Here is a 13,621-nt window from a genome sequence, read left to right as displayed (position 1 = left end):
ACATGTCAGTCTCTGGCAGGTTCCTGTGTCCAGGAAATGTACAGTAGGTCTCTGGATGTCTTGATCTCAGCACAACCTTTGACAGTGTCTGTGTGCAGGCTTCTCTGCTCTCCTTCTGTAAGCCCAAATGTGAGCTATGGAATCTCTCTCCTGTTTCTCACAAAAGGCTTTTTACAGAGCTCTCATTAGTCCAGGTGGAGACTAATTAATTGAGTGGCTGCAATTAACTATCTCTCTGCTGGATTCTCAGAGCTCTGAGGCTGCTTTATTTAAACAGGGATGTCCCTGTTACAGGGAGTTTGGGGTTCCCGGTGTCCTAGAGACATGAAACTTCAGGAGTGTAAGTTTTAGGTGGGATATTTGGGTCGAACTGTATTTCTTTTGTTTGCAGGAGTTCGGGGGACAAAGTTACCGGAGGTCCAGTAATTCACCCCAACGTTCAAGCATGATTTGCGGTTACGTTGGGTGAGTTACGCCGGAGCTCTCCAGTGTCTCCCAGAATACTGGGTTTTCGAGCCCAGATTTCCCCAAACCATTTCCCTTACAGGTATTAGGCTCCCCAAGGTCTATACGTTATTAAAGTATGTTTTATAATGTATTTATACGGTATGTACTGTATAAGTCTCTATGCAGTCAGTCGGGGCATCCCCTGAGGCACCGTAGTTCAAAGCAGGCACGGGATGTCCAGAGGTGAGAAAAGCATATGGTGAGTGAGGCAAGCCGGAGTACCAGGTCCGGAGATCAAGGGATCCCCGCTGGTTCGCCTCTTGCACTGCCAGACCTGGTGGAGCCTGCCCGGTGAGTGGCAATGGGCTGGCTTGGGGGAAGATGATGCTGGTAGGCGCATTTCCCATTGGCCAGTTCATAATTCCTGCCCACCCGGCTTTTTGAGCCGGCTCGACACCCCGCCGTTCTGATTGGCTGCTCGAGAAAGTTTCCCACGCTCTGATTGGTCGCTCCTCCTAGTTTCATGCTGAACATAGCTCAGCAGAAGGTATGTACAGTAAGGAGATGCCCCATCAGAGAACCAGACGATCCGGTGGCTTGAGTCGATGATGTGCTGGCGGGCTTTTTATAGTTGCTCTGTTAGAAATATCAGAGTAACCGGCTTCATTTTTGGAGCTAAGAAAGCGTGCCCTGCAGAGACTTAGGCTGCGTCCATAGTAATTTGAGCCGTGCGGAGTCTGAGGGAAAGCTGGTGCTTTCCCTGGCCATTGTAAGCGCGCTGTCCATGGGCATGTCTAGGGGCGTGCCAGTGACGTCACGGAGCTGGTTCGCCCTCATTTGGCGAAACGCTCACGTGCCCGACCTGTCGCGCCAAGAAATCAGTTTAAAGCGCACCCCCTCCCGCTTCTGCCTGCACACGCCCTCACGCCGTATAGACGCAAACACTGCCTTAAGGCAGTCTGTTCGCTCAGCGTGCAGACACGTCCGCGCAGTCTGCCTTACCATGGACGCAGCCTAAGGCTGAGTCCATGGTGACTCAGCCCGTGCGGAGGCGCGCTGAGGCTGAGGGAAAGCGGGTGCTTTCCCTGGCCTTGGTTAGCACGCCATCCGGAGGCGTGTCGGGGGGCGGGCCAGTGACGTCACGGAGCTGGTTCGCCCTCATTGGGCGAACCGCTCACGTGACCGGCCCTGCGCTCCCATGAGCGCAAAATCTAAAATTTGGATAAGACCTACGCTTCCGCATGCTTGCGGAAGCGTAGGCGAGCCCCTACTAAAGCCGCTCTCATTGCGGCTGCAGGGGCTCACTGGTAAGTGAGAGCGCGCCTCAGGCGCTGACCATGCCCGAGGCCTAAGTCAAACGGTAGGTCAAAGTTCTTATTTTTGAACTTAGCGGTAGCGGCTAGGGTTTGTAACCGGAAAGAAAACCAGGAAGCTCGGGTGGATATCCCGGTCAGGGTAAGCATTCTAAAGCAGGCGACCTGTACCTATTTGAGCCTAGTTTTGACCCCCAGGATCCCCAGTAAGTGTGTTTCCTGTCTGTATTTTGTATTTCACTGTGTACGCGGGTTTACCCGAATAAACCTAATTTTATTCCACTACCTTGTTTTGCCTAGTGAATGATCCCGGTATAACTTTGTTAAAAGTCCTGGTCTTCCGTGACATACAGTAGGCATTACTGAAACATGGTGGGATGAAACTCATGACTGAGCAGTTAATTTAGAGGGTTAGTCCCTTTTTCGGAAGGATTGAGAAAATAGTAGAGGAGGTGGAGTATGTTTATATGTTAAACCTGATCTAAAGCCTATTATAAGGGAAGATGTTTATGAAGGGAATAATGAAAATGTAGAGACCTTGTGGATAGAAATAAATTATCAGTGGAGGTTAAAGTACAAGGAAAATGTTTGTGGGAATATGCTATAAACCACCAAATATCTGTGAGATTGAGGAAGCTAAAATACTTTTGCAAATGGAGAAAGCTTCAAAACTGGGTCATGTTTGCCTAATGTGTGATTTTAGTTATCCAGACATAGGCCTCGGACATGGTCAAAAAGACCGTGGAAACATTATCCCTATCAGCGCGACTTTAGACGGCGCTTCCGCAGGCATGCGGTGGCGTGTGGAAATGCAGGAGACAGGCAAGTTTAAATTTTGCCGCTGAGGGAAGCGCAGGGCCGGTCACGTGACTGCCAGAAGCCAATGGCAGTCTGTGACGTCGGCGCTGTGACGTGGCGCCCTAGCCCCGCCTCCCACCCGGCACAAGCGCGCTCGCTGACGCTCATGCAGGGACACGAAAAATCTCCTGCTTAAGCAGGAGAGCATGAGCGTCAACACTGCCCAGCGCTCTTCATATCACCATGTCCCAGGCCATAGACTGGGGCAATGAGATTAGCGTTACAACAAAAGGAAATAGGTTTTTGGGTGTGCTTAAAGACAATTATATGACCCAAATTATTGAGGAACGTACCAGGAGAGGGACAATACTGGATTTCAAACAATGTAGAAGTAATAGCAAATATTCAAGTCCTTTGGATAACAGTGATCATGGTGTCATTTGAAATAAATTATCAAAAAACAGGTTACTTAGGTTCAACGACCTTAAACTTTAAGAAGGCAGACTTTATTAAACTGATAACTAATCTACAAGTAATACATTAGGGATGATGTTTATGCAGGGGGAAATGATTTTAGATCTACTGTAGTATATTACTTCCCCTGCAATTGGGCTTCATTAAATCTATGCCTTGATATTTTAGACCATGTGGATTTTTATTGTGTGTTAGTTTCACACACTATGACCTAACATGTTCCCTTTTCAATGTTTCTTATGTGTTCTAATATTCTGCGGCCCGTAAACTAGGCCTAGTTTTGAGCAGTAGTATATCCAAACTTTTAATGTGCTGCAGCCACCTAGTTGACCCAATGATCCACATTCAAAATGAGCCCATCGAGACTGTAGACCACTTTACCTACCTTGGAAGCAATATTACCGGAAATGAAGACATCTCATCAGAAATCAACGCTAGAATACAAAAACATAAACAAAAAGAGAGATACCGGCGCCTAATAAGTCCAATTAGGTGTTAGTCCTGGATATCCAGATGGAATAGTTCAAGTCCCAATGATGACAGCTTATGCAATCTTGTAATCAAGGGGTGACCAGATGTAACTTCATCCGTGTAGTATGGAACATGGAATGAAAAGAACACAGAATTTAGTGCAACACAGCTAACAAAAAATTACAGACATAACCTCACAAACCAGCACAAACAAGACACACAAACGCAAAGCTGAAAATAAAAAGTTAGTTTAAAACAACTATAAAATAATAAAATGTGTGACGATGAGACACTGAATAAGCCGGTCCGGTAGAGTAAAACTGAAACGATACTCACAGGACGGCTCTAGAACACAAGCAATGAGCGCCGAATAGGCGGATGTAATCTGTCCTCCCTGGGCTGAGAAGTTTGGATGACCGCAACGTTCCTCCATACACCTTGCTCCTCGAAACCGGAAGTGACGTCACCGGATACCGAATACCGGATACTTCGTCACTGGTAGACGGGACTCTCGGCAGGATTTTCGAGCGGAAATTCTTCCTAATTCTACTCCAGGGGATCAGCACTCAGCTCTCTTCACATCAAATCGTCCAACAAAGTGAAAGAGACCCTACGCTCTCCCTCAGCTGCAGGCCTCTCCCTCACTTTGTCCCATGCCGAGCTTCTGACGCTGGTGCGGGATGGGCCTCACTGACGTCGGCGCACTGGAAGTGGGCTGGGCCTCAGCTTCCGGTGCGCACCGGCATGAGGAAGGCTTGGCGCTTGCTGACGTCGGAAGCTCGGTGTGGGACAGAGTGAGGAAGAGGTCTCCAGCTGGGTAGAGCCGGGGCCCGGCCGCAAGATGACTAGCCAGAGGTCGGGCCCAACTTGCAGTGCCGGCTGGGTGGCCGGTGGGCCCCCGCAGCCACCGTGCCGGCCTGAGACCATCCCAAAGGTTAGTCTATTTTTTTATATGTTTTTGGGGTGTGGTGGGGTATTTTTTATATGTATTGGCGGGGTGTATTTAATATGTATTGGGGGGTTTACATTGTGCACAGATTATAATAAAATGTATCACATTCTGCATCTCTGCCCCAGCTTGCACTTTGGGGAGCGTCAGTAGGAGGAGTTGGGAGTAGTTACATGGTGTACAGATTATAATGAGATGTATCACATACTGCGTCTGTCTGCCCCCATCTTTCACCTTGAGGAGAGTCAGTAGGAAGAGTTGGGGAGGAGTTACATGGCACACAGATTGAGATGTATCACAGTATGCAGCACATAGGAATTTTACAGACCCAGTCCCTGCTCAGAGGAATTTACAATCAAGGAGCTGATTCCTAGACTATGATTGCCTAGAATTGATCTGTCACTATATTTTGCAAATGACTCATTCTTTAACAGAGTTTCTATGGCTGGGGCTAGGATTGTGTGTATGGCCAGGGGGGGGGGGGGGGAGAGTGGGAATGAGTTTGAGGAGGGCGGGATTGAGGAAGCAGGATTGAGTGAGAGTGGGGTGATTGATGGAGGGGTGGGAGAGTGAGAATAGAGAGGGGGTGTGAGAGGGAATGGGGGAGGAAGAGTGGGGGGAGAGAAATACATGGGACAAGAGGGGAAATAGAGAAGGAGGCTTGCAAGGTGTTAAATGGGGGAGGGGGGGCTTGCAAGACCGCCAACACGGGGTGTGGGGGGGAGTGGTTGCTCATGTATGGGTTAAACCTTTTTTTTGTAGTAAATTCTGTATCATACTTTGTTTTAATTTGTGACTTTTTGTATGGATCTGTTTATAATCTGGATCTGTTTACCGGAGGCCCGGTTGTAACTGTTCTAGTCCTTGGCCCCGGGAAATCTGTCAATGGCCCTGGGTGTACCAAGTGGCCCTTGGTTGCGATCAATGTCCATATTGCCTAAAATTTACTCTTATATTCAATGCAACTCTATGAAATATTAGTGAATGTTATAGAATTCTACTAAACTCAACAGCTCTCTATTAGAACATCACCAAATTCTCCAGAGCTCTCTGCAGCTCTACAGCGCTCGGTGGAATCCTGCAGAGCCGAAAAGAACTCTCTTTTCTGTCAAACTCGGTAGAACTCAATGTAACTGCATAAAATGGTCTGGAACCTTGCATGCTGGTTTTGAACATGTTGAATATTTACTTCCTTGTTTTAGTTAATAAAGAAAGGGGTAATTTCAGCGAGAATGAGAGAAATGTAAGCAAGAAACCAAGACCAACCTCAAAATATTTGCAGTCTTCACGTTTGGTGTCCCTCTAACCTTCCTTCTGTCAACACTCTCTCCGCAGAAGAAAACATTGTCTGGTGCTCTACAGTATGTGGTCCTTAGTTCCTATGTCACAGAGGAGAGCAGGTCTGTCCACATTCTGCTGACTGCTCTGAACTCATGTCTTCTGCCCGATGGGAGGTGACACTCCATCCACTCGTAAGACATCTAAATGCCATTAAGGATGCTCAGAGAGAGTTCAGTAACACCACCTGCTCTCCTCGTTGGGCGAAATACTGGCATGCTCAGTTGTAGGATAGATAAGGATGGGATACAGGACGCTGGTACTGCTTCTTCTTTTCCCATTCGGTGAGTATAATGGCTTCATGTTTCCTTATCTGTCCAGTATAAAAAGGGCTCACGCGTGTTGTCAAGCGTAATTTTCCTGGACAATCTCCAGTAAAATAATCAGACGACATGAAGTGATCACGATTTGTATTTGTTTTTATCATCTTCCACGTTAAATATTTTACAAGTTGTCTGAAGCATATAAAGGAATTGTAATGAAATGACAATATATTCAAAGCAATTGTGAATGTTTAATGCTATTTATTATTGTTTGTTCATTATTATTTGAAATATGAAAATAGTATATCCCGTACTTCGTGTTTTTCTGCAGCTAATGATGGTTTCATAATTACTTTAGATATCAAGGGAAAAAAAGAAAAAAAAATCAATTTATGGTAATATTCTAACAGCTAAAAATCAATAATATAAGAACATAATTTTTTTTTAATATTGTAAATCGCCTAAATGTAACCTAATATACTTGCTACTGGCATCGGTAGATGAAAAGACCCTACCCCTGCAGAAAGCATGAAAAAGTTTGTAAGAAGGTATCAACAAACATTATTTTTTTTAAATCTATGGGGAATTGAAATTTGATCCTTTAATATTTTTTTAATCCCAGAAACAAGCAAAGGTGTCCTGATTCCCTTCAAAAACATCCGTTTGAATTGTTTAAGTAAAATCAAAGGCGTTTACGTGAAATCTCTATTGATTGGTCTACAAATGTTTGACATCCCTAGCCCAAATGTTATGAGCCAATACACCAAAAAATGGGAATGTCATTTTATACAAAACGGAGCAGGCGGGCTTAATATCCGCTCCCTTTCACAGTATTAGATATAAAGTGTTCACATAAGGCAGATATGTTCTTAGAGGCAGTTTTACGTCCCTCCCTTGGTGCAGTGATGAGATATTATATAGCAAACAATTTTTCTATTTGACTTGGGTTACTTTGAGCTATGTGTTGTACAGGTGCAGCCACGAGTATCCAATCACTTGCCTTGAAAAATCTTGGGCAATGTCCAGGTAATGCAAATAGATGACATTTCTGTAAAGTACAGCAGGAAACGGACAGAGGTTATAAGAAGGTTTTCTTAGAATTAGTGTATTTTTATATTAGTCATTGGTTCAATTACAGAAGAACTGGGCCAATCTACAAGCTGTGTAATACTCCCTAACATCCCCACCCTTAAACCTTAATGGGATCAGCTGTACGGCTGGACCATACTCCAGCCTCATGTATACTCCGTCCCATAGTAAGCAGCCACCTTACCTTTTGGATATCAGTAGTGTTAAAAGCAGAGAGTCTGAGCCACATGGTCGGATTTTAAAGAATCCACACGGGCTGAAGTGGGGGATAATCAGACTTCGTGTTTGAGCGCGCCGATCGGATTTGACTTGGAAAGTGCGGAAAAATCTCCGGCTTTGATTAAAACCGGTTCGCTCATCTCTACTGCTAAGCAACAATGCACTGAATTCAAACAGTCCGTGAAGACCAAGGTAACACATAGAATAGAGATGGTCACAGCCATGACCTCTCTCCCACAAGCCTGATGGGATTTCTGGGATGTGTTTGATAAGATCATGGCAGAAGACTATACCCCATATGATTGTCCTGTCAAACTCTTCCCAGAAGCTGAAATTCCACCCGGCTGCATTAATTCTCTGTCTGAACATGAATTTAAGGAAGTGCAGAAATACAGTACATTAGAGAATTTCTGGACAATGGATTTATCTGTCATTTGGACCTCTTTGGCCGGGGCTCCCATCATTTTCGTTAGGAAGAGGGACGGTTTGCTTCACCGTTGTCAATGTGGTGTTGACCTTTGTATCCAGTCTTGCTGTCTGATCATTTCCAATCTGGCATGCTGTCTAATTATCTGCCTGCCCGAATACGCTTGTGACCTTTACCTTCCCTGACCCCAGTCTGTCTAAGTATGCTGTTGCTCTCCGCTTGCCTTGACCCCTGCCTGTTTAAACCCTTATCCTGTGTGTTTCTGCCTTGTCCATTGTACAGCGGTTGGCTGTCAATCCTGCATGACACCAGCCCTTCACTGACTCTGTAACACACAATAACGGCCATGCACTGTGACACTGTTATCGCCAGGCTCCTGGCTCCGTCCAGCCATTGGGATCCGCTCCCAGTCGTTGAGTCTATCATCATCGGTGCCTTACAGTCCATAGGTAAGGGTACCCCAAATTGACTTGCGATTACCTGAAAAGCGATCCAGCAAAACCCTACAGTGAAAAAAGTATTTGATCATTATTTACTTCAGAGAGGGAGAGGTGCCAGCAACAAGGGTAAAGGGCTGCACTTTATGATAATGTATATCCTTATATTAAACAAAAATTTCACCAATGATGAGAATTGCACTATATAAATATCAATTTAGTCTCACTATATCGGGCGCCACTCACACTTCCTCCCTCGTGGCTCGTACATCACCCTGATGAAGCAGCCCATGTGACTGCGAACTGCGCATTGGTATACGTCACAGGCATACATCGCAAGCAGGTTCCACGAGGCTGGAAGAATGCCCAGGAAGGGGAAGAAGTGCGAGAGGCATTCAATGTGGTGAGAGTCTCTTCCAACAAAAAAATAAGTAAAGGCTTGAGACAAGCAGAGTGAATAATGGAGGAAAATATAAATAAAGGCTGCTGAAAAGCCGCAGAAACGATTAGCACCAAATAATTAAAAAAATGGGTAAGCAGTATTCCTCAGGTGTTTGTTTCTGTGAAGAACATGGAGACGCTTTGCATCCAATGATAAATGAGATTTATAAATGCATTTATTTCCCAGTGAATAGAAGCTACTTTACAGGATCTTCAAGCGGCGGCTGAGATAAGCAGGGGACAAAATGTATATATCACTATGATGATTCCTGAAAATAATATGTAAAGGAACTGTGAGTACAAATGTCCCAGAATCTACAAATGCTATTCCAGACTCCAGTCCTCAAGGACCACTCACAGTGCAGGTTATCCACTCACAGTGCAGGTTATCCACTCACAGTGCAGGTTATCCACTCACAGTGCATGTTATCTTCTCACTAGCGCATGTTATCCACTCACAGTGCAGGTTATCCTCTCACTCGCGCAGGTTATCCACTCACAGTGTAGGTTATCCACTCACAGTGTAGGTTATCCACTCACAGTGCAGGTTATCCACTCACAGTGCAGGTTATCCTCTCACAGTGCAGGTTATCCACTCACAGTGCAGGTTATCCTCTCACAGTGCAGGTTATCCGCTCACAGTGCATGTTATCCTCTCACAGTGCAGGTTATCCTCTCACAGTGCAGGTTATCCTCTCACTAGCGCAGGTTATCCTCTCACAGTGCATGTTATCCTCTCACAGTGCAGGTTATCCTCTCACAGTGCAGGTTATCCTCTCACTAGCGCAGGTTATCCTCTCACAGTGCAGGTTATCCTCTCACAGCGCAGGTTATCCTCTCACTAGCGCATGTTATCCACTCACAGTGCAGGTTATCCTCTCACAGTGCAGCTAATCCTCTCACAGTGCAGGTTATCCTCTCACAGTGAGGTTATCCTCTCACAGTGCAGGTTATCCTCTCACAGCGCAGGTTATCTTCTCACACTGCATGTTATCCTCTCACTAGCGCAGGTTATCCTCTCACTAGCGCAGGTTATCCTCTCACTCGCGCAGGTTATCCTCTCACAGTGCAGGTTATCCTCTCACAGTGCAGGTTATCCTCTCACAGTGAGGTTATCCTCTCACACGCGCAGGTTATCCTCACAGTGCAGGTTAACCTCTCACTCGCGCAGGTTATCCACTCACTAGCGCAGGTTATCCACTCACAGTGCAGGTTATCCTCTCACAGTGCAGGTTATCCTCTCACAGTGGAAAAACAGAAATAAACTGTGCGCTACTATCTATCTCCTTATAATTGAATACAGTGCAGTGACTAAACCATATATAAATAAAGTAAACCACAATACCACAGTGAATAAGTGATTAAATAATTAAATTATAACATAACCGTGTGGTTGATAAGGGCGTCTGCTGCTATAAACATTAGGGGTGGCTCAGCACCCCACACACTCTAAGAAATGGAAACAAAAAGAAAACAGCGCACAACGCCAAATAGTGAAGTAAGTAATAGAATGTATTACAATGTTAAAGGGGTAATAAATCTGCGTACCATCTGTATATCAGATAGAAATAACATGTGCATTTAGTGCATAACACACTGGTTACCACTCTGTAGCTGTAAAACAGGACGGTCTGGCACTCAGCTGTCTCTGCAGGAGCCTCTATGATGGTTCTGGGGCATGGGATCCTTCATGCACTCCTCACACAGCAGGACACTGCTCACAAGGGGATTCCTTTCAAGCAGCCTGGTAATACTGCAGATTCAGACACTTAGTGGGACCGCTCCTCAACCGGCGATATACTGCCTCCAGGGGAATTCCCCTACAGTCCCCCGTCTCTCCTGTGTAGATTCGCTGCTTTTCCCAGCTGCTATGATCTTAGGGCAGTCCAGAGCTGTTGGAATTGCTCTGCAAACACTTCCGCAACTGCAGGGGCTTACACAGCGTGCCACGATGCCGCTCCGTCACGTGGTGTAGCGGAGTGACGTCACAGTTCTCGTGGCAATGGAGGAATCAATAGGGAGGAAGAAGGAGAGTCCTTAACAGTCTCTTACCGGCGCAGAAATCGCTCAGTTAGCACGGTAGCAGCCAATATAAGCTGATGGTGATACAGATCCAAAGGATGAATATAGGCAAAATTATGGCATTAATACATCCAACATGTTTCGTAGATCAAACTACTTCTTCAGGGAATTCTAACTGAGCGATTTCTGCGCCGGTAAGAGACTGTTAAGGACTCTCCTTCTTCCTCCCTATTGATTCCTCCATTGCCACGAGAACTGTGACGTCACTCCGCTACACCACGTGACGGAGCGGCATCGTGGCACGCTGTGTAAGCCCCTGCAGTTGCGGAAGTGTTTGCAGAGCAATTCCAACAGCTCTGGACTGCCCTAAGATCATAGCAGCTGGGAAAAGCAGCGAATCTACACAGGAGAGACGGGGGACTGTAGGGGAATTCCCCTGGAGGCAGTATATCGCCGGTTGCGGAGCGGTCCCACTAAGTACCTGAATCTGCAGTATTACCAGGCTGCTTGAAAGGAATCCCCTTGTGAGCAGCGTCCTGCTGTGTGAGGAGTGCATGAAGGATCCCATGCCCCAGAACCATCATAGAGGCTCCTGCAGAGACAGCTGAGTGTGAGACCGTCCTGTTTTACAACTACAGAGTGGTAACCAGTGTGATATGCACTAAATGCACATGTTATTTTTTTCTGATGTACGCAGATTTATTACCCCTTTAATATTGTAATACATTTTATTACTTACTTCACTATTTGGTGTTGTGCGCTGTTTTCTTTTTGTTTCCATATCCTCTCACAGTGCAGGTTATCCTCTCACTCGCGCAGGTTATCCTCTCACAGTGCAGGTTATCCACTCACAGTGCAGGTTATCCTCTCACAGTGCAGCTAATCCTCTCACAGTGCAGCTAATCCTCTCACAGTGCAGGTTATCCTCTCACAGCGCAGGTTATCCTCTCACAGTGCAGGTTATCCTCTCACAGTGCAGGTTATCCACTCACAGTGCAGGTTATCCTCTCACTCGCGCAGGTTATCCTCTCACAGTGCAGGTTATCCTCTCACAGTGCAGGTTATCCACTCACAGTGCAGGTTATCCTCTCACTCGCGCAGGTTATCCTCTCACAGTGCAGGTTATCCTCTCACAGTGCAGGTTATCCACTCACAGTGCAGGTTATCCTCTCACTAGCGCAGGTTATCCTCTCACTCGCGCAGGTTATCCTCTCACTGTGCAGGTTATCCTCTCACTCGCGCAGGTTATCCTCTCACAGTGCAGGTTATCCTCTCCCTCGCGCAGGTTATCCTCTCACAGCGCAGGTTATCCTCTCACAGTGCAGGTTATCCTCTCACAGTGCAGGTTCTCCTCTCACAGCGCAGGTTATCCTCTCACTCGCGCAGGTTATCCTCTCACAGCGCAGGTTATCCTCTCACAGCGCAGGTTATCCTCTCACAGTGCAGGTTATCCTCTCACAGCGCAGGTTATCCTCTCACAGTGCAGGTTATCCTCTCACTCGCGCAGGTTATCCTCTCACAGTGCAGGTTATCCTCTCACAGTGCAGGTTATCCTCTCACTAGTGCAGGTTATCCTCTCACAGTGCAGGTTATCCTCTCACAGCGCAGGTTATCTTCTCACTCGCGCAGGTTATCCTCTCACTAGCGCAGGTTATCCTCTCACAGTGCAGGTTATCCTCTCACTCGCGCAGGTTATCCTCTCACAGCGCAGGTTATCCTCTCACAGTGCAGGTTATCCTCTCACAGTGCATGTTATCCTCTCACTAGCGCAGGTTATCCTCTCACAGTGCAGGTTATCCTCTCACAGTGCAGGTTATCCTCTCACAGTGCATGTTATCCTCTCACAGCGCAGGTTATCCTCTCACTCGCGCAGGTTATCCTTTCACAGTGCAGGTTATCCTCTCACAGTGCAGGTTATCCTCTCACAGTGCAAGTTATCCTCTCACAGCGCAGGTTATCCTCTCACAGCGCAGGTTATCCTCTCACAGTGCAGGTTATCCTCTCACAGCGCAGGTTATCCTCTCACAGTGCATGTTATCCTCTCACAGCGCAGGTTATCCTCTCACAGTGCAGGTTATCCTCTCACTCGCGCAGGTTATCCACTCACAGTGTAGGTTATCCACTCACAGTGTAGGTTATCCACTCACAGTGCAGGTTATCCACTCACAGTGCAGGTTATCCTCTCACAGTGCAGGTTATCCACTCACAGTGCAGGTTATCCTCTCACAGTGCAGGTTATCCGCTCACAGTGCATGTTATCCTCTCACAGTGCAGGTTATCCTCTCACAGTGCAGGTTATCCTCTCACTAGCGCAGGTTATCCTCTCACAGTGCATGTTATCCTCTCACAGTGCAGGTTATCCTCTCACAGTGCAGGTTATCCTCTCACTAGCGCAGGTTATCCTCTCACAGTGCAGGTTATCCTCTCACAGCGCAGGTTATCCTCTCACTAGCGCATGTTATCCACTCACAGTGCAGGTTATCCTCTCACAGTGCAGCTAATCCTCTCACAGTGCAGGTTATCCTCTCACAGTGAGGTTATCCTCTCACAGTGCAGGTTATCCTCTCACAGCGCAGGTTATCTTCTCACACTGCATGTTATCCTCTCACTAGCGCAGGTTATCCTCTCACTAGCGCAGGTTATCCTCTCACTCGCGCAGGTTATCCTCTCACAGTGCAGGTTATCCTCTCACAGTGCAGGTTATCCTCTCACAGTGAGGTTATCCTCTCACACGCGCAGGTTATCCTCACAGTGCAGGTTAACCTCTCACTCGCGCAGGTTATCCACTCACTAGCGCAGGTTATCCACTCACAGTGCAGGTTATCCTCTCACAGTGCAGGTTATCCTCTCACAGTGGAAAAACAGAAATAAACTGTGCGCTACTATCTATCTCCTTATAATTGAATACAGTGCAGTGACTAAACCATATATAA

At 46.6% G+C, this 13,621-nt stretch overlaps 1 protein-coding gene across 4 annotated transcripts in view; it reads left to right on the top strand.

The window, feature by feature from the left end:
- Positions 1 to 13,621, top strand: part of LOC142470258 (serine protease 27-like) — a 49,664-nt gene that overhangs the window by 18,622 nt on the left and 17,421 nt on the right. For all 4 annotated transcript variants that reach the window (XM_075577202.1, XM_075577205.1, XM_075577203.1 and 1 more), the window contains one exon: positions 5,788 to 6,074. In XM_075577202.1, the coding sequence (XP_075433317.1) occupies positions 6,032 to 6,074 (43 nt within the window). In that variant the 5' untranslated portion in view covers positions 5,788 to 6,031. The remainder of the gene's footprint in view (positions 1 to 5,787; positions 6,075 to 13,621) is intronic.

This window comes from Ascaphus truei, chromosome 19 (genome assembly GCF_040206685.1).
Source record: "Ascaphus truei isolate aAscTru1 chromosome 19, aAscTru1.hap1, whole genome shotgun sequence".
NCBI lineage: Eukaryota > Metazoa > Chordata > Amphibia > Anura > Ascaphidae > Ascaphus > Ascaphus truei.
The sequence above is the reverse complement of the archived record's forward strand: the minus strand, read 5'-3'. Positions and strand labels throughout refer to the sequence as shown.